The 24,493-nt window shown below is 45.3% G+C and overlaps 1 protein-coding gene across 2 annotated transcripts in view; it reads left to right on the plus strand.

Annotated features, from left to right (window-relative positions):
- RAP1A (RAP1A, member of RAS oncogene family) overlaps positions 1–24,493 on the plus strand; it is a 364,901-nt gene that overhangs the window by 285,551 nt on the left and 54,857 nt on the right. For both annotated transcript variants that reach the window (XM_078644455.1, XM_078644456.1), the window contains exons 6-7: positions 18,322–18,465; positions 21,468–21,586. In XM_078644455.1, coding sequence (XP_078500581.1) covers positions 18,322–18,465; positions 21,468–21,557 — 234 coding nt within the window. In that variant the 3' untranslated portion in view covers positions 21,558–21,586. The remainder of the gene's footprint in view (positions 1–18,321; positions 18,466–21,467; positions 21,587–24,493) is intronic.

A 24,493-nucleotide genomic window follows, 5' to 3' on the forward strand; every position in this document is an offset into this window, starting at 1 on the left:
GTTGTGCATGCATGGGTGATTCATATGGGTGCGTGTCTTGCGCAGATAGGTCATGGTTTCACGAGAGCATCAGTGACTTGTACTTAACTCGCCATTGTGAGGATTCGCATTACTCTTCCCTTGCTTACCTTGTAAAGCTTTAAGGGAGTGGTATGTACTGCCAGAAAGATCATATTGCTCGCTGGTGTGCTAAACTCTGAAGCAGAAATGTATGTGGCCCACAAGTCATTTGAATGTTTGTAGATATTCTGGCTCATCTATTTATCCTTCCTCTCACAAAAACCGACAGACTTCAGCAGCCAGTTTGCTAAAAGGGTGTCCTGTCCCACTTCAAATGTGAAAATATGGGGATTTGTGGCTATATCATTCTTTTACTTTCTGGTGCCTTTTTAAGGATTCCCCTTCCCCAGTAGTCGAGGCCCTCCAGTAAACCGGTCAGTTTGGTGTGCGTGGCCTGTTCATCAGGGACGAGTGTTGAATGCTCTATAAATGTTGTGCCGCCGTGGAGATGTAACGGTGTTGCTATTCTTGTTCTGAGCCACATCCTCTGACTTTTTCCATGACGAAATTCCTAGTAAGTAAGATGGTTTCCAGCCGGATGGATTAATTTGAAGAAGGAACAGGTAGAAGCACCCCCATACCAGAACAAAGCCAGAGCCCTCAGACAATAGAACTCCCAGCCAGCCTTGTTTTAAATGATCTGCAGAATCCAGGGAGTGGAAGGACCAGATGAGTTATGGTAGCGCTGGGATAAATAACTGAACTACCGAAAAAAGTGACCTTGTGTCATGTTCGCTCCCTGAGCAGAAGCTGTTATCATGGATACAAAAACTTTGACATTTGCACAAACTGTGTTCACTTCTTGCCTGTCAAGAGCCTTAGAATTATGTCCCAGCATTCTCTCCCATCTCTAGGTCGATTCATAGTTAGAAGGCTGGCCACATACTTCCGTGTAGTGTGCCCTGCCCAACCAACACCAGTGGAAGTAACACCTTTAACACTTCTGCACTTTTAGCAGCAATACGTGCTACAGGAATGTGTTAAAACTGGAGGATAAGTGCAGAAACTGGCAGATGCTTTTATAACCTGAATTGAATGTTCATTAAAGTGGTCCGTTATAGTACTACTTGAAGGTAAATATATTTTGGTTTTTTATCGCTACTGCTTTGACCACACCCCCAGGCTCAAATTTCACCCTGCATCCTTTTGGTGAAGCATAACAGTTCCCATTCTTTTATAATGCACTTCTTCGACCACTGAACATATAGCACCTCCTTCTCCAGCCTCACATACTGTGCCTGCTACAACTACGGCGCTCACACTGCCCCTGCTACCACCGCTGCGCTCACACTGCCCTCTACATACAGTATTCAGAACAGGGCATGAGAAGGGGTAGGGCCAGGGCCTCCTGGTACAGATTTAAGACTGGGCAAAAGGAGCAAATAGCCACCTACTGTGAAAAGAGAGTGGGGCTGCTTCACCATATTACCAACCACCATCATATTGTCAACACACATACCAATATTGTCAATGTGAATGTTAGAGCAGCCTGTCATGCAAGATCTTTTATTGTTGTATTTCTATACAATTTCTATATGTGTGGATAAAAGGGATAATTTCACTTGTTAAGTTTTACTTTAGCATTATTTCGAAACGTTTAATTGTTTATTGATTAATAAATCAAAAATATATTAAATGTTTCTCTGTCAGCCCTTACAATTGATGTAGGGACGGAGTAGGTGGGACAAGTAGATTTTACAGGACATGTAGATCTCAGTGGCATTTTGTCCCTTGGCCAAGTAGATTATTTTAAAATCTCCACACCCCTGGTATTCCCAGAATGCTTCTTGCTGTAGCTGTTTTTCTATACCTTTTGGGGCATGACACTTTTCCAGAGGATTTACGCTCGAGCACGTTTGCTGATTATTCAAGATGGTGAAAGTGGCCAAGCAAACCTTGCTCTGCTGCCTGGACTCCGCAGATTTGTTTATCCGTGCTATGGGGGCGAGTTTTTTTTAATATAAACAAATAAGAAAACAATGTAGTTGCACAGTGCCATTAGTCGTGGGTCAAACTTATCTAAATGAGCTTAGAACATGGAAATCGAACTTGGCTGCAAGAAATACTTTTGCATTCGTATTTTAAGTTTAGCTCAATTTCAGGTTTCAATGAAGTTAAAACAATTGTTGGGTTTTACTTGTGAAAATTATAGTATATGAAAGTAGCTCTTCCACTAGAAGCAAAAACAACAATTGATGGACAGAATGCAGAACAATGTCATACATTCACCCTAGTACAGAGATCTGGGCCTAAATCCATCATTTTTTTTGCACTCCACACCACCCCAGGTCAGACATGGCCATATGCAAATCAGCCTTGACCCTGTGCCTCATGGGAACAGTCCTGCCCGAACTGCCAAGCCATGTCTTTCCTGGACCGGAATCGAGCATCCAAGGACCGGTTTCTGGCTATCCGCCTTCATCAGCCTGGATAGCTTGACTCCAGTGGTGTGGAGAGCATGGGACTCACGTCTGAGCATACCCATCCCACTCGGGGTGACAAATGCAAAAACAACAATTGATGGACAGAATGCAGTACATTGTCATACATTCACCCCAGTACAGAGATCTGGGCCTAAATCCATCGTTTTTTTTTTGCACTCCACACCACCCCAGGTCAGACATGGCCATATGCAAATCAGCCTTGACCCTGTGCCTCATGGGAACAGTCCAGCCCGAACTGCCAAGCCATGTCTTTCCTGGACCGGAATCAGGCATCCAAGGACCCGGTTCTGGCTAGAAGCCACAGCCAGACATTTGGTTCGCACCATGCTCGTGCTTAATTTTTGGAGCAGGCACATAGAATAGTGCTCGTAGTTCATAGGAAGTGATAGCTGAAATAAAATCAGTGCTAGATTAACCGAACTGTTTTATAATTTGAATGTTTTAAATGTACAATATTTGTAATTTCTGAATTGATTTAACAGCTTTGGGTCACGCTTCGTAGTATCACACGGTTGAACATTGGTGTTTATCCATCTTTGGTAGGTGATCCAAAATATAGCAACTGCAGGGCTGAAGGAAGTCTCAAAGTGAAAAATCTGGATTTCGCTTAAGGTCTAGTGATCTATGCACTTTGCTGCGCCATCCTAAATAACTTACGGAACAAACTTGATTTCCCGCAGCCCGTATTACACAAATCTTATGCGTGGCTAAAATGATCAGATCAGAAAAAGCCACCCGTTAAATAATCTCTGAGAAGCCCGTCACCACAGGAGGTAAATATCCCCCATGCAGTGTGTTAGGAAAGCAGTTTAAACAAGCAATGGCAAACATTTCCATTTTCATTTGAGGCATACCTGTAGGGGTAGCCTATGTTAACTGATTTATGAGAAAAAAAAGTACATAAGCACACGCAAGCCTGAAAGGTGTTAAATAACTAGTGGTCAGGCAAATGGGATTGCTGAAGGGCTACAGCTTTAGAGTGCATTTGATATTAGTTGTGATAATTATATATAGTTATGTGTGACAAAAATAAGGTGATGGTTTTGAAGCTTTTATGGATATAGTGGATATATTCGTTATAATGGCCCTTTTGTCGTCATCTTAAAAGTATGTAGTAGCATTGCTGCATGAAGTGCCGTGCCCTTTCTGTGCAGATGTCTCACAGCTCAGTAGCTCTGTGGTGATATGAAATATTGGATTAACTCCCCTGAAACAAAAATTATTCTGTTCAGAAACCTAGCGACTTAAAGCACTGCATTTCCACTGGCATCTACTTAGGCATGTAAATAATAAGAAAAGGGAGGTCTCCTTCAAAATCCTATCAGGGATGAGGAGTAATGCAAGAAAAACATACAAAGGTCCCTAGTTAACCAATGAATTGGAGAAAAAGTGCTTGCTGCAAATTAATGCAAAGGGGAGACATCGCTAGCCCTAAATGCCATAACCACACGTATAATACATCACAATAGTAGAGGAAAATAATCATGAAACAACTATAAAATGATGTATAGAAAATTGTACAATTTATTCAAACAAGTACACATTCATAAAAAACTTTTAGGTGCCATAAAAACAATTAAAAATGTGCAAATACACACAGAGAAAACATTTAAAAAATCATAAACAAAAGTTGTCGACGCAGCATTTCGGTGTTATGATGCGACCTTCATCAGGACAAAATTCTAGTTTAAAAAAAAAACATTCAATTAGACAAAATGTACAATCTTTTCCTTTTGTACATGGTACAGCAATAACATAAAATAATGGTCGATTTAAGACAATATCCAGTTTTTATTAAACTAAGGGCACATTCATATCCTCTTTTTATTATGCATGTGGTATGGACTTGGTAATGCGGGACAAGTAAAGGATTATAGTTGGTAAGGGATTACTTTTTGAACTTGTATGTCCCTCAAAAGAGCTACCTAGTAAGAGCTTATAACTTAGTCTATAGGGTTTAATAAGGAGCACCTCATTAGAAAGTTGATAATACCTTATGAGGGGAATGGATCAATCCTTTTTGTATAATTCATGGATTCTTCGTTGATCCTTTCAGTCACCTTCTTATAAGATGGTGTAGTGTCTCTGGATGATTGAGAACTTCTAAATGATTAAAAGTAAGGTGTAGTATTACCCTCTAGGCAGTTTATTAAAATGACTTTATAGATTTTGTCTTGATTTGAGTAGTATTTACCTTAAAATCTCGGTATATTTTATTTAGTCGTTCGAAACTTCACTATAGCTTTGATTGCTGATAGTAACAAATACCTTCTCAATTGGTAATTTGCTTATTGATTTATTATATCCTATTTGGCAGAAAAAACAACAGTACATTTGTTATTCAATGGACAAATCCATAGCTGGATACCCTACTTAAATGTAGTTCCTTGATCATTCTGCATTTACCTTGTCCGTTAGGAACAGTGATTGAGAGTCAAGGGAGCCACCGTTTATTATGATGATAATCAAGGTATCCTGATTTGAGGCAACAAGGATGAAAAGAAAGGGAGACATAATGGTTCTTAGTGATCTAATCATAGTATTCTCAATATGCAATTTAAAGCACGGGTTTCTCTAATTTCAACAAAGTGCGTAAACCTTACTAGAATGATGACTACTCTGGCATTTACTGCAGAGAGATTACAATTCTCGTTGTGGGTGTCCCAGCCTTCTAACGATATCGGCAGAGTCAAATTGCTAATTGACTTTTCCGAAGAGCTGAACGGGTGAATAATATTGCGTTTTCTTGCTATTTGATATCGCATCTTGAGACATGGCAAAAACGATCAACCATGGTTGTAATAAAGGGATTAGTGTCATTTAACGCATGGCATGTCCGAAAATGATATATATTCCATTTAAGCTGTGGAATCCCGAGCTAATACTGAGAATAATTTAGACGCCCGTTCATCTCTATAATTGACAACATTGACTATATGATTAGTGGCTAAACAGAATAATAACTTTTTCTCTCTAGAGCTCGATAAATAATTAAATCGGTTCTGGTGAAAACAGAGAAGGTTGAGACAATTAAACTAAGCGATGCACGAACAACAGAAGTACCATAGTATCTAGTCAACTGCTATTAATTTTGACCAGATTCCCAATCCAGTGGGTAAGTGGCATTCTTGATTTCTCCAAATCTCACAACAGAATACTATGATTAGATCACTAAGAACCATTATGTCTCCCTTTCTTTTCTTTTCATCCCTGTTGCCTCAAATCAGGATACCTTGATTATCATCATAATAAACGGTGGCTCCCTTGACTCTCAGTCACTGTTCCTAACGGACAAGGTAAATGCAGAATGATCAAGGAACTAAATTTAAGTAGGGTATCCAGCTATGGATTTGTCCATTGAATAACAAATGTACTGTTGTTTTTTCTGCCAAATAGGATATAATGAATCAATAAGCAAATTACCAATTGAGAAGGTATTTGTTACTATTAGCAATCAAAGCTATAGTGAAGTTTCGAACGACTAAATAAAATATACCGAGATTTTAAGGTAACTACTGCTCAAATCAAGACAAAATCTATAAAGTAATTTTAATAAACTGCCTAGAGGGTAATACTACACCTTACTTTTAATCATTTAGAAGTTCTCAATCATCCAGAGACACTACACCATCTTATAAGTAGGTGACTAAAAGGATCAACGAAGAATCCATGAATTATACAAAAAGGATTGATCCATTCCCCTCATAAGGTACTATCAACTTTCTAATGAGGTGCTCCTTATTAAACCCTATAGACTAAGTTATAAGCTCTTACTAGATAGCTCTTTTGAGGGAAATACAAGTTCATATGTAATCCCTTACCAACTATAATCCTTTACTTGTTCCGCATTACCAAGTCCATACCACATGCATAATAAAAAGAGGATATGAATGTGCCCTTAGTTTAATAAAAACTGGATATTGTCTTAAATCGACCATTATTTTATGTTATTGCTGTACCATGTAAAAAAGGAAAAGATTGTACATTTTGTCTAATTGAATGTTTCTTTTTTAAACTAGAATTTTGTCCTGATGAAGGTCGCATCATAACACCGAAACGCTGCGTCGACAACTTTTGTTCATGACTTTTTAAATGTTTTCTCAGTGTATTTGCACATTTTTAATTGTTTTTATGGCACCTTAAAGTTTTTTATGAATGTGTAATTGTTTGAATAAATTGTACAATTTTCTATACATCATTTTATAGTTGTTTCATGATTATTTTCCTCTACTATTGTGATTTATTATACGTGTGGTCATGGCATTTAAGGGCTAGCGATGTCTCCATCTACTTAGGCATAGCCATATGAAGCATTTCATTTTAAGGTTTACCCTCCTAATCCTCATTGTGCTTGGGACATGTGTGCTTGCCTTTGTGCAAGTAAAGAACATTCATCTAAAACTCCCGACATGGCACTGAGCAGCTGGAAGCAGGTTCGATGTATTGGAGCGATTGCAGTTTTCTTTACACCAGTCTAATCGCCCTGGGCTGTAGAGTTTAAACAGCTTGCACCACGCCCATCACTTGAAACAAATCCAAGATGAGATGGGAAGGAATATAGATTCAGCCACCCTCGATAACGAGTACTAAAAAGGCAATTCTTAAGCAACGGGCAAACCATTTAAAAATATGAAGATATGTAGTCTTGATCCGAGCATCATTTAGTGATGATAAATCTGCATTATTTGAGTCTTTGCAGACCGGTATTTGGCATTCGCTAAATGTTATTCAATAAGATGTGGTCTGAATGTTTCCTGCAGACAGCTGGCTAAGGAAGAAAAGGTGGCGTTGAGAGGCTTCTGCAGACTGCTTCGATTTTTGAAGAGTGGTGTGGCTTGAACTCTTCATAGCAGTTCGAAGTCTTCTAAGATTGTGACTTTTGTTGTTGACTCCTCAAGACTTTGGGTCAGCCAACTCTGTGTAAGGCTGACCAGCACTGCCAAGGGACACCTTCCTAGTTTGGCCTCTAAAAGTCTGGCTTCCACTCCAGTCCTAAAAAAACATTAAAATGCCGACAGCAGTACCGAGCATTGTAAAAGGTCTCATCTTTGCGACCTATTGGCTTTGTCCCTTGTTATTAGAGATGCTATTCAACATGGGTACTTGCAAGCATTTTCCCAAGGGCCACAAAAGTACTGTCGTGTGGCCAAGGGCAGCATTGATGCCAGAAGGGTGGGGGTGAGGGGAGAAGTGGATATATTAGCCATAGGTGGAGCGTAGCATGCACATGGTGTGGACTTGGAGTGGTGGAGTTATTCTGAGGATTTCATATTATACTGTCCTCTAAATTACTCCACTAGTCTGTTGAAGAGACAGATTTTGCAATACTGTTATACAGCATCTTAGTCGCTATCCAGCCATAAGCCTTCCCTGTTTGCTATTGCTTCCTTTAGTAAGTCAAGTGTGCAAAGGAAATAACTGGGTTTTTTAATTGGAATTGAAGATGTGGAAGACATTTGAGAAAAAGCTATTTAAATTGCAGCTGCTTCATTCTAAACGTGTGTAGAAAGAGGATTGTTACGAAGGTGAATCAAATGGCTCCCGGCAAAATTACATTTCACAGTTGGCATGCACCATTGGTGCTGGTACAATTTTAAGAGTGGGGATGCTTCAATAAATGTTTCATCACTGATGTCATAAGGATTGTGAAAAATCACAGAACATGTGTAGGAAATGTGCTCAGCGGAAGAGCAGTATGGGTATGTAGTATGTAGCTTGTGGTACATTTTGTTGCAAATATATTACTAAAGCATGGTGTAGTAGGGCACTGTAATATCCGACAGACATGGCGCATTCAGTTGTGCATGGCGTCCGCTCTGCAAGTGACATGCGCTGTGCCTAAATAGGCACCACCCAGCATGCTGATGTCCGTTATTTCCTTTCCACACCAGGCAGCACAGATCTGGAGAGAGCGACTTCCAGTCCAGCTTTCAGCTGACCTTTTTGACATTTTGTCAGTCTTTTAAGATGTTTCTACTGGTGTGGCAGAATGTCAACTAGGAAGGCTGGCTTCAAGCACTGTGGCACCTGTTACCGGCAGATGTCGGTGACTGACCTGGACCAGGATTGCCTCTAGTGCCTGGAGCATGACCTCAACGTTAAGACCTGTGTCAACTGCTGTGCTATGCACCCCAAGTCCTTGAAGGAGCACCCTCTCAGGCTCTTTGCCGCTTGACGTGGCATTCCGTGACTATCTTGATCAACCTCTAGAGGAATGTCCCGGTATCAGTCACAGAGCTCAAGATCCTTGTGGCACCTGAAGTCTTCTCAGAGTAAATCCCACAAGAGTAAGAGGTTGAAGAGGTCTTCAACTTCGCCCTGTCTGTCGAAGTTTTCCAACAACACAGCGGAGTGTCGCCGTTCGAGGCCTGGCTCTGAGCTGTGCTCCTCCCTGAGTTTCCGTGAACCAGAGTGACCCCTGCCCAACTTTGCAAGTTCAGTGAGACCATGCAACTCATATTTGGGCATCCTGTACCGCTGGCTTGCCTTTCGTCCCCACTGGTTTGGGAGCAACCCGCACTGCTTCTCTGCTGGTGGTTCAGTGGATATGTCCGGATCTGCGCTGGTCGTACCAACTCAACAACCCCAATGCTGGTTCCAATGGAGCCTAAGCCCTATTACTTATTGGCTAGGACCAGGAGAGGTTTGAGAGGGACTGTTGGACCCTGAAGAATACAAACCTCTAGACCCCAATATGGACTAGCATGCTCTGGTGGTCAAAAGGGTGGTTGACGTCCTGGATCTTGGCCTATCCTCAGTGGCAGTCAAGACTAGCATCTTGAAAGAGGTGCTTAAGTCAAGAGTGACCCCCTTAGAGCCAATTTTCCCATTTAATGAAGCCCTCACAGACGTCCTGCTAATATTTTGATCCAAACCCTGCACAGGGGCTCCTGTGAACAGGACGATTTCCTGCCGCCATTGCTCTGCCCCACTGACCCCAACATCCTCACGCAACACCCAACCCTGGAGAGCTTGCCTCAACTTCCTTTGTAAATCTGCCAGATTCCCTACTACTCCACTGAATAAGGAATCCAAGAGGCCGGACACCATAGGAAATAAAATGCTTTCTTAACCCAGTCTGGTACTGTGAGTACTGCATGAATTTTGGGCCGTTACTCCCTTGCCCTGTGGGATTCGGTTGCGCAGGTGCTTGCAACTATCCCAGAGAAGGCCCGGGACATACTCTCGCAAGCTAGGTCTGACTGGAGAGGTGCAGTGAAGTTCATGATCCTTTGTGGGCTGGACACAACAGACTCGCCGGGCAGAGCAGTTTCTTCGTCGATGGCCTTATGGCACCACGCCTTGCTGAAAGAAACTGGCTTTTCCGGTGATGTCAAAAATTATATGCAATCCAGTTGATGGCGTTCATTTCTTCGGAGGTGTTGGACCTGGCCCTTCTGGCAGGTTCACCCCTAAACTTTTTGATTTTAATTGTGACCTGGTATTAGTGATTTTTGGTTTCTGCGCACTTTACCACTGTGTCCCAGGGTAAAGTGTGTGCGTGTGGTAAGGTAGGCCTGCCCTCCCATAGGAATGCATGGGGAAATTATGTGTCCTTGTTAGTTCCTGATGCGTGGAGTGCAGGTGCGAGTTTGGTATGTGCGGACTCGTGTGATTAAATGCTGCGCGATGTGTGCGGCATAAATGTGTCTAGTGTGGAAGTGCCACTTCTAGAAGTTGGCATGTCTGTGTAAATTATGTGAAGTGTCTGTCTGGCTTGTGATTGGCTGGAGCTGGCTGGTGAGCCTGGCTCCAGGAGTCACGATGGGTCTGCCCCGGTGGTAAGTGGAGAAATCTGCATGAGTGATGTGCGGGAGGAGTGCACCTGGGACCTGAATAGGGCTGGGCTTTCCCCACACAATGCTGGCTCCGCCCCCTGGGGTGTGACTGACCCTAGCCTGGCCAGTGAATGGGAAGAGAGGGGCTGAGCACATCAGAGTGCTCCAAAATCAGCTGCGACTGGTTTTCCCCCACCCTGCACCCTCAGACAAAGGGATTTAGTGTATAAAAAGGGGCCGTGACCCTTTACAAAATGTTCTCTTGCTGATCCTAACTTGGAGGGGGCCTGCTGCTGCTGGGCGCTAGGAGGACCGCCACTGGGGACTGCCTCCCTGCCTGTGAGCTGGCCCCTGGGCCCAGCCTTGCCCCCCCTCCCCCTCTGACTTCCTAAAAAGACTTTTGCTGGACTTTGGGGACATTAGCGCTTGGGAGCGCTTTACTTTTATTTCTGGATCCCTGCAGCGCCTGGGAGCGCTGGATTTGTCCCCTTTGCGCTTGGGAGCACTTTCTTTTCACTTTAGCAGGAGCCCACCCTGCTTTATCAGTCAATTTAGTGGGAGCTTACCCCGTAGTAACCCCTAGTGGGTGCCCACCCCGCTAGGGACGTGGTGCTGTGTTGTGGAAGCTGACTGGAGGCTACCCTGCGCTTCCGTAAGGTGAAAGCTCACCGCCGCGACCTGTAAGTTGTGCCTTGCAGCCTGGGTTGCGGGCGGGGCTTAGGAGCCACCCAGAAGAGCACTGGGGCGTGCTCGCCGGGTCAGAAAGCCGCCTGTCCAGCAGCGGAGCTCCCATGCACGGAGGAGAGCCCCGCCGGTGTCGCAAGCGATCTCAGAAGTAAGGCGGAGGGGGCCCGAGGCACGCTGTCAGTGCCTGCCCCCGCCGCAGCAGCCCACACTAGCCCGGACAGTCCTCCAGCAAAGATTGGAGACCGCGGGTTATGGAGTCCTGTGACCGGAGGAGAGGGCGTCAGAGGCCTACAGTACTCCCGGTGAGTGGGGGAGCTGCCCCTAAGCCGGATCAGCGCAGCGATTGGCACCAGGAGAGCCCGTGTTGTTCACCCCCTTTGCAAAACCACTCTACAGTTGCCCTGCATGAGAGTGGGCAACTGCACCATTTTTGGGGCACAGTTGTATTTAGAGACCACGAGGGCTCCGGGGGCATTTGGTGATTTTGAGTCCCCGAGCGGGACTCCGTCCTGGGCATTCCGCTATTCACGAGTCCCCAGAGGGGGGGGACTCCAACGACGGGTCACATTTTCTTCAGAGCCCACGAGGCTCCTGGGGGCACAGTTGTGTTGGGGCACAGAGCCTGCAAGGCTCACCCGTGGTTTTGGCCCTATTGTTTCCTCAAAGCCCCAGAAGAGAGACTGGAGGCACGCTGGTGCCAGGCTCAGGTTCTACAGCTGCCCAGCACTTTGTGGGCAGCTGCTACGTTTAGGCCCTGGTGAATCTTCATTAGCTGCCCACGCAGCCTGCCCTGACATTTGGGACACAGGGCGTTTCAGCCCCTGAGAGGCCAGTTGGCCTGGGGGACAGTTCTGGTGTTCCCTTGCGTGGGGTACATGTTTTTGGCCCTCTGTGATCCTTGCGCAATTTGTGATTACCTGCCTAATGTGTAATGCCTTCTTACCTACACCGCTGAATGTATTTTTATGCATCATGCATCTTACCTACACCGCTGGATGTGTTTTCATGCATCATGTGTCTTACTTATACCTCTGAATGTGTTTTCATGCGTAGGTGGTACTTACCAGTGGTTACCGGTTGTGTGCTACATTTGCTATTTGGTGCTACAGTTATTATATGTTCTATGTTCTAAGCATTGTTCCTACAAAGTGCTAATTCTACCAAGTGCTAGTTCTAAAAGTGCATATTCCTTACATTGGTACACGAGGCCCTGTCCCATGTATATAATCCCCTGTAAATTCTGCCCGTGCCTCTGGCACATTGTAAAGTGTGTGTTTACTATCTGTGTTTGGTATAATACAAAGGCTATTTTTTATATATAACCTTGTATGGAGTTTCCTTTGTGGTGGGCCTTGGGTGGTGTTGCTGGGTGCGTGCGCAAACACTTAACCTACATTGCCTCCGGAATTAGCCTTACTGCGCGTGTCACGTTACCTAGAGGGTGAGCAGGGGTTATCCTTGGTGTGTCCACAGCTGCGTCGCCATTCCTGGCTGCGGTCCACTGGGTTTTCAGGAGCTGTCCAGAGTTCCCTCATGGACATGCCCTTTGATGGTACTCGCCTCTTTGGGGATAAGGCAGACAGTGCACGGGAGACTTTCAAGGACTCTCGGGCTACGGCCAAGTCCTTAAGTCTCTCCCACACGCCCGGCCACGTCTTCCTTTTGTTCCTTTCGTGGTACGGAAGGGGCACCCCTTAACGCTCGTTCAGCCAGAACCCAAAATCAGCATGGTCGTGGAAGCCGCCGTGGCGGCACAAGGGGACAGTGGGCGGGTCAGTCCACCTCCACTCCTAGTCCGAGCTTTGGGGTGAATCCCACGCCAGTGAGGGAGGTGATGTTGAATCCTGCCTCCCACAGACGTTGGACAGGTGGGTGCTGCAAATTGTCCGAAGGGGTTACCCCCTCCCCATCATTTCTACCCCTCCCACAGCCATGTCACCTTAGTTCCACCGCATGCCGGGTGATCACTTTGCCCTTCTCCAGCAGGAAGTTACGGCCCTCCTGGCCAAGTGGGCCATGGAGCGCGTTCCTGGGCCAGAAGTAGGACGTGGTTGTATTCCCACTACTTTCAGGTCCCCGAGAAGGATAAAGGGGGCCTGCGTCCCATTTTGGACCTCAGGAACGTCAGACGCTTCCTCCGGAAGGAGAAGTTCAAGATGTTGACTCCTGCTCAGGTCTTGATTGCCATCGACCCTGGTGACAATGGTAGCGTTGGACGTACAGGAGGCATATTTTCACATCCCCGTCCTGCTGGCCCACCGACGCGATCTGCGGTTTTCCGTGCTCCCCTTTGGCCTTACCAGCACCCTCGGGTGTTCACGAAGGTGATGGCGGGGGTCGCATCTCATCTGCGCAGGTGAGGGGTGTCAGTCTTCCCCTACCTTTAAGACTGGTTGTTGAAGGTGGGCTCGCCCAGTCATCAGCCACCTTCAGACTATGGCCGACCTCCTGCATCTGCTGGGGTTCTCCATCAGTGTGCCAAAGTCACATTGATGAAGCTCCCCTTCATCGGAGTGGTTCTGGATTCAACGTGGTTTCGGGTTTATCCTCCCGAGCAGCGAGTCCGGGATATTCAGGCTATGATTCCGATCTTTCAGCCTCTTTCCCTGGTTTCAGTCAAGATGACCCTCCGGCTCCTGGGCCTGATGGCCTCCTGCATCCTGCTAGTGCAACATGCCCGATGGCATATGTGGACTCTGCAGTGGGACCTGAAGTTGCAGTGGGCACAGCATCTGGGCAACCTGTCCGATCACGTCCAGATATCGGAGGGCACTGCACGTCAATTGCAGTGGAGGCTCACAAATCACGATTGGGTCAATGGCAGATCCCTCTCCCATCCCCAACTGGAGCACACAGTGGTGACGGATGCGTCCCTCCTGGGATGGGGGGGCCACTTGGAAGAGGCGGAGATCAGAGGCCTCTGGTCTCCAGCGGAGTCCCGGCTCCATATCAATCTTTTGGAACTTCAGGCGATCCGTCTTGCGCTGAAGGCATTCCTTCCCTCTGTTCGGGGGAGTGTAGTGCATGTGTTCACGGACAACACCACCACCATGTGGTATTGCAACAAACTGGGTGGGGTTGTGGACCCTATGTCAGGAGGCTCTGCACCTCTGGACATGGTTGGAACATCAAGGCATTACCTTGGTGGTTCAACACCTGGCAGGTTCACTGAACGCCAAGGTGGACAAACTCAGCCGTCGGTGCTTGATGGATCACGAATGACGTCTGAACTCGGACATGGCGCAAGGTCTCTTTCTGTATTTGGGAGAGCCTTGGTTAGATCTATTTGCCACCGAAGAGAACGCGCAAGGTCATGAATTCTGCGCGTTGGAATTTCCAGGGCGGCACTTGCTCTGTGACGCTTTTCGTCGCGAGTGGAGTTGCGATCTGTTGTACGCCTTTCCACCTATACCACTTCTGCCCAGAGTGCTGAAGAAGATTCGGCGCGACCAGGCCCAAGTAATTCTTGTGGCTCCGGATTGGACACGAAGATACTGGTATCCCGAGCTACTCAACAGGGCGATCAATCCCCCGATCCAGACTGCCTCTTCGGGAGGATCTTCTTTCGAAGCAGCAGAGGACGGTCCTCCACCCGAACCTGTCCAGCCTCCACCTCCTTGCGCGGGGATTTAGCGGTATCCGTTGATAGCTTTCGACCTTCCTCCCGAAGTCTGTGATGTCATTCTGGCAGCCAGGCGTCCCTCCACTAAAACCGTATTGGCCTGCAGGTGGAACAAGTTTGTGGCATGGTGCACAGCTAAGTCTGTGGATCCCCTTTCTGCCCCTCTTTCCGAAGTCCTTCTGCTGCTCCTTTCTTTGGCCCTGCAGGGCTCTGCTCTGGACACTATCAAGGGTTATCTTTCAGCCTTCTCTTTTTAGGTCCCCGGTTGTTAACCGTTTTCTGAAAGGCATTACGCACACGTTTCCTCCTGTGCCGTTCATCATGCCTCAATGGGACTTAAACCTTGTCTTGACATATCTGATGAGCGCTCCCTTCGAGCCCCTTCATAACTGTCCTTTGCGTCGTCTTACTCTCAAGACTGCTTTCCTGGTAGCGATCACCTCTGCTAGAAGAGTGAGGGAGCTCCAGGCTCTTTCTTCTTAACCTCCTTTCCTTTCTGTTCATCCGGACAAGGTGGTTTTAATGACCCATCCTTCTTTCTTGCCAAAGGTTGTCACACCCTTCCACATCGGGCAGACCATCACTTTGGCCACCTTCTTTCCGCCTCCACATCCTTCAAAAGAGGAAGAGAGGCTCCACCGTCTGGACCCAAAACGTGCGCTCTCGTTCTATCTGAAGCGCACACAACAGTTCGGGTGATTGACCAGCTTTTTGTTGGCTACGTGGGCGCCAAAGAAGGTCGGGCAGTGCACAAATGGACCATCTCTCGGTAGGTCGTTCTCTGCATCAATGCCTGTTACTCGTTGGCTAAGAAGGAGCCTCCTGTGGGGCTGCGTGCCCATTCTACCCGGGCAACAGCAGCCACTACTGCCTTGGGACGCGGCGTTACCTTGCAGGACATTTGTCAGGCAGCTACATGGGCCTAGCTGCACACGTTTACCAAGCATTACTGCCTTGATAGTCAAGTCCGGAGAGACAACTCCTTTGGCCGTTCTGTTCTCCGTGACTTTCTGGTATGATCTTGGTTTACAGACCCACCACCGGGGTTGGTATTGCTGGGGTATCTATTCTAAGGTAAGGAATCTATCACTAACGTGTCTCTTTCAGATGCACAAGTTACTACTTGTGTAACAATATATCTGTAAGAGACATTAGTTAGTGATAGATTCCTTACCGCCCCACCCATCCACCCTGTTGTGCGAACTGATTTCTAGGGTTGAGGGCATCCCTTTCAGGGCCCTAGTTTCTTGGCACCAGTGCTCAGTTTCTTGCATGGCTCTACGCTCCTGGTGCGGAAAGTTGTGTGCAGAACTGACGTCCGCGCGCATGGGTGGCGCCTAAGTAGTCTCCGTGATGTCATCTCGGCGCTTACGATGCCAGCGACAGATGCGGAGCCGCACAACTCCACCTACTGACACGCAGAGTTACTGCTAGCGAAAACTTTCCGTATCCATTCTGATGTCTGGGGATATTCTAAGGTAAGGAATCTATCACTAACTAATGTCTCTTACAGATAGATCGTTACACAAGTAGTAACTTGTGCGCTATGGCTACAGCCCATTTGCGGCGAGCAAGGGTGCCAGTGTTCCCCCATATCTCGACGACTAGCTGTTAAAGACGAGCTTGCCCCTGGCTGTTGTGTCCCACCTTCAGAATACGACCTCCTGCACTCACTGGGATTCACTATCAACATGCCGAAGTCACTCCTGACTCCCTTTCAGATGCTCCCTCTCAACAGAGCTGTGCTGGACACAGTGCAGTTTCGTGCCTATCCTCCCTAGCAAGGGAGTCCTGGATTTTCAGTCTATGATATTTTGTTTCAGCATTTATCTTGGATTTCAGTGAGACTGATTCTGAGGCTGCTGGGCATCCTGCTTGTGACACATGCCTGCTGGCATATGCGGGCTCAGCAGTGGGACCGGAAATTCCAGTGGGCGCAACATAAGGGGAATTGCTCCGACAGGGTGCAGATCTCGGAGAGAACTGCAAAAGATTGTGCAGTAGAGGCTAATGAATCACAATTGGGTCAGCATCAGACCCCTCTCCCTTCCCGACCAGATCAGACAGTGGTAACAGATGTCACTCCTGGGATGGGGTGGCCATCCGGGAGAGGTGCAGACCAGAGGCCTCTGGATTCCACAGTAACCTACTGGAGCTCTGGGCAATCAGCTGGCATTTAAAGCCTTTCTAACCTTAATCAAAGGAAAGGCTAGAACAGGTGTTCACGGACAACACCACCGCCAAGTAGTACTGCAACAAACCGGGCGGGATCGGGTCGTGGACTCTTTGTCAAGAAGCCCTGCATCTCTGGACATAGCTGGAAAGTCTGGGCATAATCCTAGTGGTACAGCACCTGGCGGGCTTTCTGAACACCAGGGCAGTCTAACTAAGCAGGTGATGCCTAGCGGATCATGAATGGCGTCGCCATATGGAGGTGGTGCAAGTTCTCTTTCAGCAGTAGTGAGAGCCTTGGTTCGATCTTTTTGCCTCTGCTGATAACACGCAGTCAGCTGTTCTGCGTGATGTGTTCTCAGAGGACTTGCTGGCTTATTCCTCCAGTGCCAAGGCTCCGATCACTGCGTTAGAACACAGTTTCTTTCCTGGACATCTGCCAGGCAGCAACGTAGGCGTCAGCACACTTTTACTAAGCTCTATTGAATGGAAGGTCAGATCGATTAGGGTTGGGCATTTTGCCCATTTGGTCCTGCAGAACTTTTTTGTACGAAATTGGGTTGCAGACCCACCTCCGGGGACTTATTGCTTGGGTAACTATTCTAAGGTAAGGAATATGTCACTGGATGTCTCTATCAAATGAACAAATTAACAAGTTACTTACCTTCAGTAATGCCTCCTCTTGTAGAGGCTCTAGAAGCTGCTTACAAAATTAAATAACAATTGTACATAGTGTATGTAAATAAAGTAAAATGTAAAACTTACGTTTTTTGTAGTGTTTTGTAAATTTGAAGGAATTTGAAATTGGAGACTAAGAAATTAAGTTGGTATGCTTAGATTGGTTTGTGGAAACAGTGCAGGTTCATCAAACAGAATATAGTATGGGTAATGGGTGGCCTCAATTGAATTAAAAAAGCTCCAACCTTCCAGTTGGATTATTTGATATATTTGTCAATTATTTCAACTATTTTGTCAGTGTTTTTATTCGTTTGAATGCTTGTTTCTGTATTTTTGTGTATTGTGTTACGGTTAAAATACTTGAAATTGCTAAGGTTGGGTCCCAGACTTCCATCTCAGTGGGGGTCCCCGAAAGCCAAAGGTGATTTAGGAGGGTCCCCGTATTCTGGTAATGACTAAGTGGGGGTGTACAAGAGTCAAAGTTAAAAAAAAACACTGCTCCAAGGTGCTGTTTTCGCTTCTTAAAAACAGTACTCAAAATGGGGACATAGATAAGTGCTTTGTTTCTAACTCTCACACACTTGACGGCATCTCAACAATTGAATTAATTTTTTAGCCACGCGAGGTGCAGATGCCTTCACCTCAGCATGCATAAAACAGTGTTGCTTTGAGCCAGAAAGATAACATTCTGGTTGAAAACAACCTGAAGCCAGCTCGTTGTCCACACCCGCATTCTACCTCTTATGATGCCATTGAAGCTCTCTTCTCTCAAGCCATTATACTGCCAGCCTGCTGTCTTTTGTGGTATTTGATGTGATATAAATACATCAATATTGCTTCATACTGACATGAGTTTTTAATGTGTTTCTTTCTTTTGAAGGTTCCAATGATCCTCGTTGGCAATAAATGTGACTTGGAGGATGAACGAGTAGTCGGCAAAGAACAGGGTCAAAACTTAGCACGACAGTGGAATAGCTGTGCCTTTTTAGAGTCTTCTGCGAAGTCGAAGATAAACGTTAATGAGGTGACAAAATAATGCAAATGTTGTTCATTTTTACAATCTATTTACTGATAACATAGCAGTATTAAAGTATAGACCTCAGCGCTGCGTTTGTTTATGAATAGAGTTCAGATGTAATCTTTTTTAAGCACTTGTTTCGATCTCGAGTTGTAAATCACGGAGCATAGCAAGACTGAAAACTGCTCCATTAATGTAGGTTTTCATTAGTTCCTGTGCACTGCACACTTAAGTTATCGAAACTGACCAAGTCAGTAACGTGAAATTTGGATAGACAAACGCCCTAGAACACACTCCACACTAAATGTCTTTGTATCTGCTGTCTCCGTCTCCAAGTGTAACTGTGTGGGCTTGATAGGTCCTTGGCGTTATCTGTACAGGGGGGGCACAGTACCTAGTGCGTGTTTAAACATACTAAAGGGAACTGAAGCTGTCTGTGGGACCACAAACCCCTTTTTAAAGACACACAAAGTACTCTGTACTATACTCATTTATTCAGTGCCCCCAGTAGCAACAGTTTAAAGTAATATATGGTTCACTCACACATGAAGAAACCTGCACCAGTTCTCTTCCTCTGGCTCACGTGTCCTAATGGTTCACTCACTAGATAATTACTTTCCATGTTATCCCAAATCTCGGGCAAGGACACTTCAAAGCTCTGTGAGCGAGTCCGTCCCAGAGGGGTCCTGCACACCTACTATGGATAGCAAATAGCAACTCACAGCTTGTTATGCAAACCGGTGTACTTAGTTTCTCTCATGGCTCTTTTAGGTCCTCCTGTGTGTCTTGTTTATATCAAAGATCCCAGACTGGGAAATTAAGTCAAAGGATATGACAGTGGGTGAAGGTCTACGTGAGAATAAACTCTCATCTAGAAGTATACACTTTCTGACAGTCCTATAACATGTCTTGAGATAGGCAACCCTTAGTGCAAACTCAGTGGGCCCTCTTACTGTTTACTAAGCAACTGCTGGTCGGGCAAGTCCTGGCTCCTGTGGACCTTCACTTGTAAAAAATGGATGCTTGCTGGGAATCTGCCCACAGTCGCCTCAGAGGCCTAGCATCTGGTTCTGCAGCTCGTCTGTCAGATGTGGAGCCCTGGTCAAGTAGTTATGTTTCTCAGTTGTGACGAAGATGTCACATTCTGAGCATGAGAGAGGTGATATAGCCAGCAGCCACAATTGTTGTTGCTGTCACTTCATAGACTAGCTCTATTATAAACTAAATTCTCTTGACCCTTAAGTCTATATGGCCATGCTGTTAGCACGACCTATAGGCAGACAGTTTTATCTAACTGGTTCTTAGCTGCTCTTCCCTTTCTCAAATTCTTTTGTTCCTTTTAGCCCTCCCAATACAAGGTATATCTTGTATAATAAAGTGTAACACAAAATGGTTGGCATTTAGTTATTTTCTTTAAAAAACGAATTAGAAATTCTTGAATCAACGATGAAGATAAAACAAATAATTGACGGTGTCTCTGTAAAAAAAAAAACTAAAAAACTTTGAATTAACTTTGAGTGGCTTGAAAAAAAATATTTGGCTTTTTACACTTGACTTATTAACATTCCTAAGTCGTAGGAACATTGTGCCATGAGAAGATCACAAACCACGGTGTTCATCTGCTGAACTCAGGCCCTGTACCTTTTTTAGTCCCTGGTTCTTTTCTTTCCTCTCTGGCTCTTATAAAATAGCTTTGAGGATTTTTTTCTAGTTGAGTCTATAATTATCTTTAAAGAGGTTTTGTCATCCTTGACTGTACTGCCTGTGTGACAGTGACCTTTCTAGCTCCTCCATGCTGGCAGGAAGTAAGGCAAGGATGGGTAATGCATTTTTCCGGAGCATCGTTTCACATCGTTCAGTGCAATAATTTGAAGCTAGCCTTTTTGTGGTCCAAAAAAGCATTGGCAAAGCCAGTAGGCTGGGCTTTGACTTTGTCAATTCTTGTTCTGTTATGATTATTGGAATTCTTTATTGTTGGAGAAGCTGCTAGGCCCTCCGAAATGGAAAAAAAAAGTCTAACGCAAAAATGTTTTGGTCTCAAAAAGCCACATATTGCCATAGTTGTCCCAGGCACTTCAGTGAAGTGCTTTGTGACCGGATGTGCAATTTAGGAAAGCGCTGAATGGTGACACTCAGTGAAGTTAGACAATGGCTGAAGTGGGATGACCCACTGCACCATGTTGTATGCAGTAGCTGGTGGAATAAACGTTTGAATGACACAATAACAGACCAATGGATGAACTGGGCTGACTCAATGTCTCTGTGTATATTTTACATATAATTCTAGTGAAATCAAACGTCCTTGGCTAATGCGAGACCTAAAAATACTAAATAATGGCTTTTATAATAAGTTAGTTCAAGCACATGTTTTTGAGACTCAAGCCTGACTGTATATAGATTCTGAAAAGGTATGTGTTGGTGCATATTATATGAGCTATCGATTTGTCTTATTTACCATGCCCATAATTAAAACCTTACTATTCCATGGCGCCTTATCTCAGTAGAACTTTGAAATGGTTAACACAAAGCATCTCTGGAAGAAGCATTAAACAGAGGGAAATTTTCTGTCATAGTAGGTGGAATACTATGACCGAAAATGTGCCTAGTGTATGCATGTTTTTCAAAATGTTCTTTCGGTTAAATACTTCCAGGCGTTTAATTCAACCTTCTGCAGTGACTGTTTTTTGGAGATGGTGCTGCAGATTTAAACTTGTTCCGCCCATCTGAATTTGCAATGGATTCTGCAGGTTTTTCTATTACTTGTATGAAGCCTTTCAATGGCAGAAAGCATAAAAATCTTAAAGCTCAACATCAAAAGTTGCATGGACAATATCAATACTTTAACCTCATAATAGTTTTAAGACATAGCTACTACTGAGAAATGATTCAGATATGTTTTGTAAGGTCTGACAAGCATGCCTAAAAAATGTGTAATATTTTTACAGTTTCAGAAGCATCATACCACCAGATCATTAATCTCTATTTTTTGTTTGTTTCTTGGCCTTCAGATCTTCTATGACCTGGTCAGACAGATAAATAGGAAAACACCAGTTGAAAAAAAGAAGCCTAAAAAGAAATCGTCCTGTTTGCTGCTTTAAAAACCCACCCAGCAGCAGCTCTGAGCCAGGTGAGATATGCAGGGCCCTGGCCTGACAAAAGATGTAGGTGTTGGATCCTCAAGTGATATGCAGAACCGTGGGTGGTACTTTTCACCTTCGTGCGTTAATAACCTTACTTTAATATTTTATTTTTTGATGTACACTAAATAACTGTGAAATCTGAAAAGGTTTTGAAATGCACTGCTTCAAAATCCCTAGCTTAGCATTTTAGAGAATACAGGCCATTATATCAATATTATCTCAAACCACAACACCCTTACTAACCTTACTCTAGAATTGTATGCTGTCTCAGAAGCATGTTCTGTGCGATTTGTGTTTAAAGGCATGACACCTGAAATTTTGGACTTTTCAACCAGTAGGTCTTTTGTGTGAAAGAATGGATATTCTCAAGGAAGCCTTGTGACTAGTCACACTCCTTTAGTACTGAAGCAAGTCAGCCATGTTTTAGGTACTTGACACTCTATAACTGCTTCAATCCCTCAAGATGGTTCGCAGTTATGCCAACTTTATGACCTTTTTTGTATCAGCTGCCTGTCCTGTTGTCACTAAATGGCAATATGATGTTGAAGGTTGTTAAATATCACTTTGCAGCATGATTCCTTTTCTGGATTCACTTGCTGTGTATTATTCCGCCATCTAGTGGTTAGGTCTGGAATGGTCTTTTTTTGTTTTTTTACCCCCTCTGTGGGGCGTCGTCTACCAACATTTGGTGCTAGGTCTATCCCTAGTGTGACATGAGACGGAGCCCCGGAAGTTCCTGTGCATGGTAGCCATCTTCAGATTCTTTTTACCTCTGTTAGGTCTGGAAGCAAGGGGAGACACTTTGAAGTTTTGGACAAAATGCCTGAAAAAGCAAGGAATTCAACAGAAAAAATCATCGTTGATCGATTGAAAAGACCCTGGAGATGAAGATTAGACCTCTGTACACCCTTCCCCATTGGGGGATCCTGACGCAGCAACAACACAGATGGATCGAAATAAGGCAAGGTAGGGGGCCATGGAAATACCCCTTTCAAATGTTGCCCAAATTGTCACCACAAGTTTGCCCAGCACGATACACTCAATGTGTGTAACCTCTGCCTGCTAAGGGATCACAAGGATAAGGGCTGCGAGGCCTGCACAGTTTTCGTGTCGACTTTCAAGGCCCGTTAAAAGCAGAGGGAGAACCCTTACGCAGCGATGCTCCAGAGTCAGAACCAACAGACATCGCTGAGGGACTTGGGCCTCTCAAGCGGAAAGGCAGATCAGGGAGTGGCCGCAGAATCGACACATAGAGGGTCGGACTTTGAGATCTCGAAGGGGATGCCGAGAGGAGGCATACCGTGTAAAAGATTACGAAGGTCGTAGAGAAGAAAACAGATGAGATAAACAACCCTCACCCATCCGGTACCAAGGGCCCTGAAAAAAAGGTTCTAAAGGAAGCCCCAGTGTCGAAGAAAAAGATGACGAGAGTCTGCTGCGACCGAAAGAAACTTACGGAGCCCACCCCAGGGATAACGATGGCAGAAGATTGTCTAAACCAATGAAAACAGGTGCTGAATGAGAGGCAGCGAAGGGAAAGACAACACCTTCGGAGGCAGTATCCACCACACCCAAGAAGAGGATTGCCCCAGCTTCCGACACTAAAGGGCCCTTGAGGCGGAGAAGAAGAAAAGACGCCTGGAATTAGAAATGGCAGTACTGCTTAAACAAAAGGAGCTTGATAAGGCGCTGAAGAATTCAAAATCCCAGAAAAATCCTGGATACCCTCGAAGCGCTGGCAACCCCCGAACCTCTCGAGCAGGATGTGGAAGAGAAACTAGACGCTCCAGAAGAGCATGTAGCCTCAGGAACGTTCGAGGAAGAAGGGAGCTACCTTGACACAAAGTACAGAAGAAGTCTGTAGCTATGCCTCGAAGGCTTCACTACCAGACGTCATAGCCTTCTACAACAGGCATCAAGATAGGAGCTGATTCCTTCGGGGTCCCCTTAGAGGAGAAGAAAAGAGACTCTTACTTCCTCCTAGAAACATTAACACAATCCACCAAGGGTACACAATACCTTCAAATTCTGCCAAGCAAGAAGGCTTTGAAGGAGCCTGCCTCAGGAAAGGGGGTATCCCCAAAGGGTTGAGAAAAAAAACAAATGCTCCACAAAGAATCCTAAATACATTGAGGGGGACACAGTGACAGACTCCATCATTGTCACCACAGCCAAAAGGAAGAGAAACTCACACTTCCACTGGCCCACCTCCAGAGAGAGAAAGTAAAAGAATGGACATGGTGAGGCAAAAACGCAATGTCTCATTGCAAATTCTTATGCTCTCCTCAACCAGTATGGCCAACAACAATAGGAGTTCATCGAAGAACTGATAAACGAGCTCCAAGAAGAGGATAAGACAGAAGCAAAATCCATCATACATGAGGGAGGAAACATAGCAAACACCTGCCTCAAATCAGATTTAGACACCGCAGATACAGCCAGCAGACAAATGTGCCCAGGCACAACATTGAAAAGGCACTCCTGGCTCCAAATTTTAGGCTTCAAGCAAGAGGTGCAACCCTCCCTAATTAACACTCCCTTCACAGGAGAGGCCCTGTTTGGAAGATAGATAGATGAATCCCCACAACAAATAAAGGACAATGAGACAGCCAGGGATATGGGAGCCCTGCAACAAAGCGGCACCTTCAAAAGAGGAGGATTTAATCTCAGAAGACCCCCCTTCCTGTGGGTCTTCTCAACAGGTCAACACCATCATCATCAAGCATAGTACAGCTGACAGCAATCAAACCAGCAGACCGGATGCCAAGCAGCAGCAACCAATTCAGTCTTTTTGTGGCAGTTGAAGAACCAGGGGACAATCCTCGAGGGGGAGAAGCAAACTCTAGATGACTTTCCCACAAGGGAAGAGCCCCACACAACACCAGTTGGAGGGA

Source organism: Lissotriton helveticus, chromosome 5_1, assembly GCF_964261635.1.
Source record: "Lissotriton helveticus chromosome 5_1, aLisHel1.1, whole genome shotgun sequence".
NCBI lineage: Eukaryota > Metazoa > Chordata > Amphibia > Caudata > Salamandridae > Lissotriton > Lissotriton helveticus.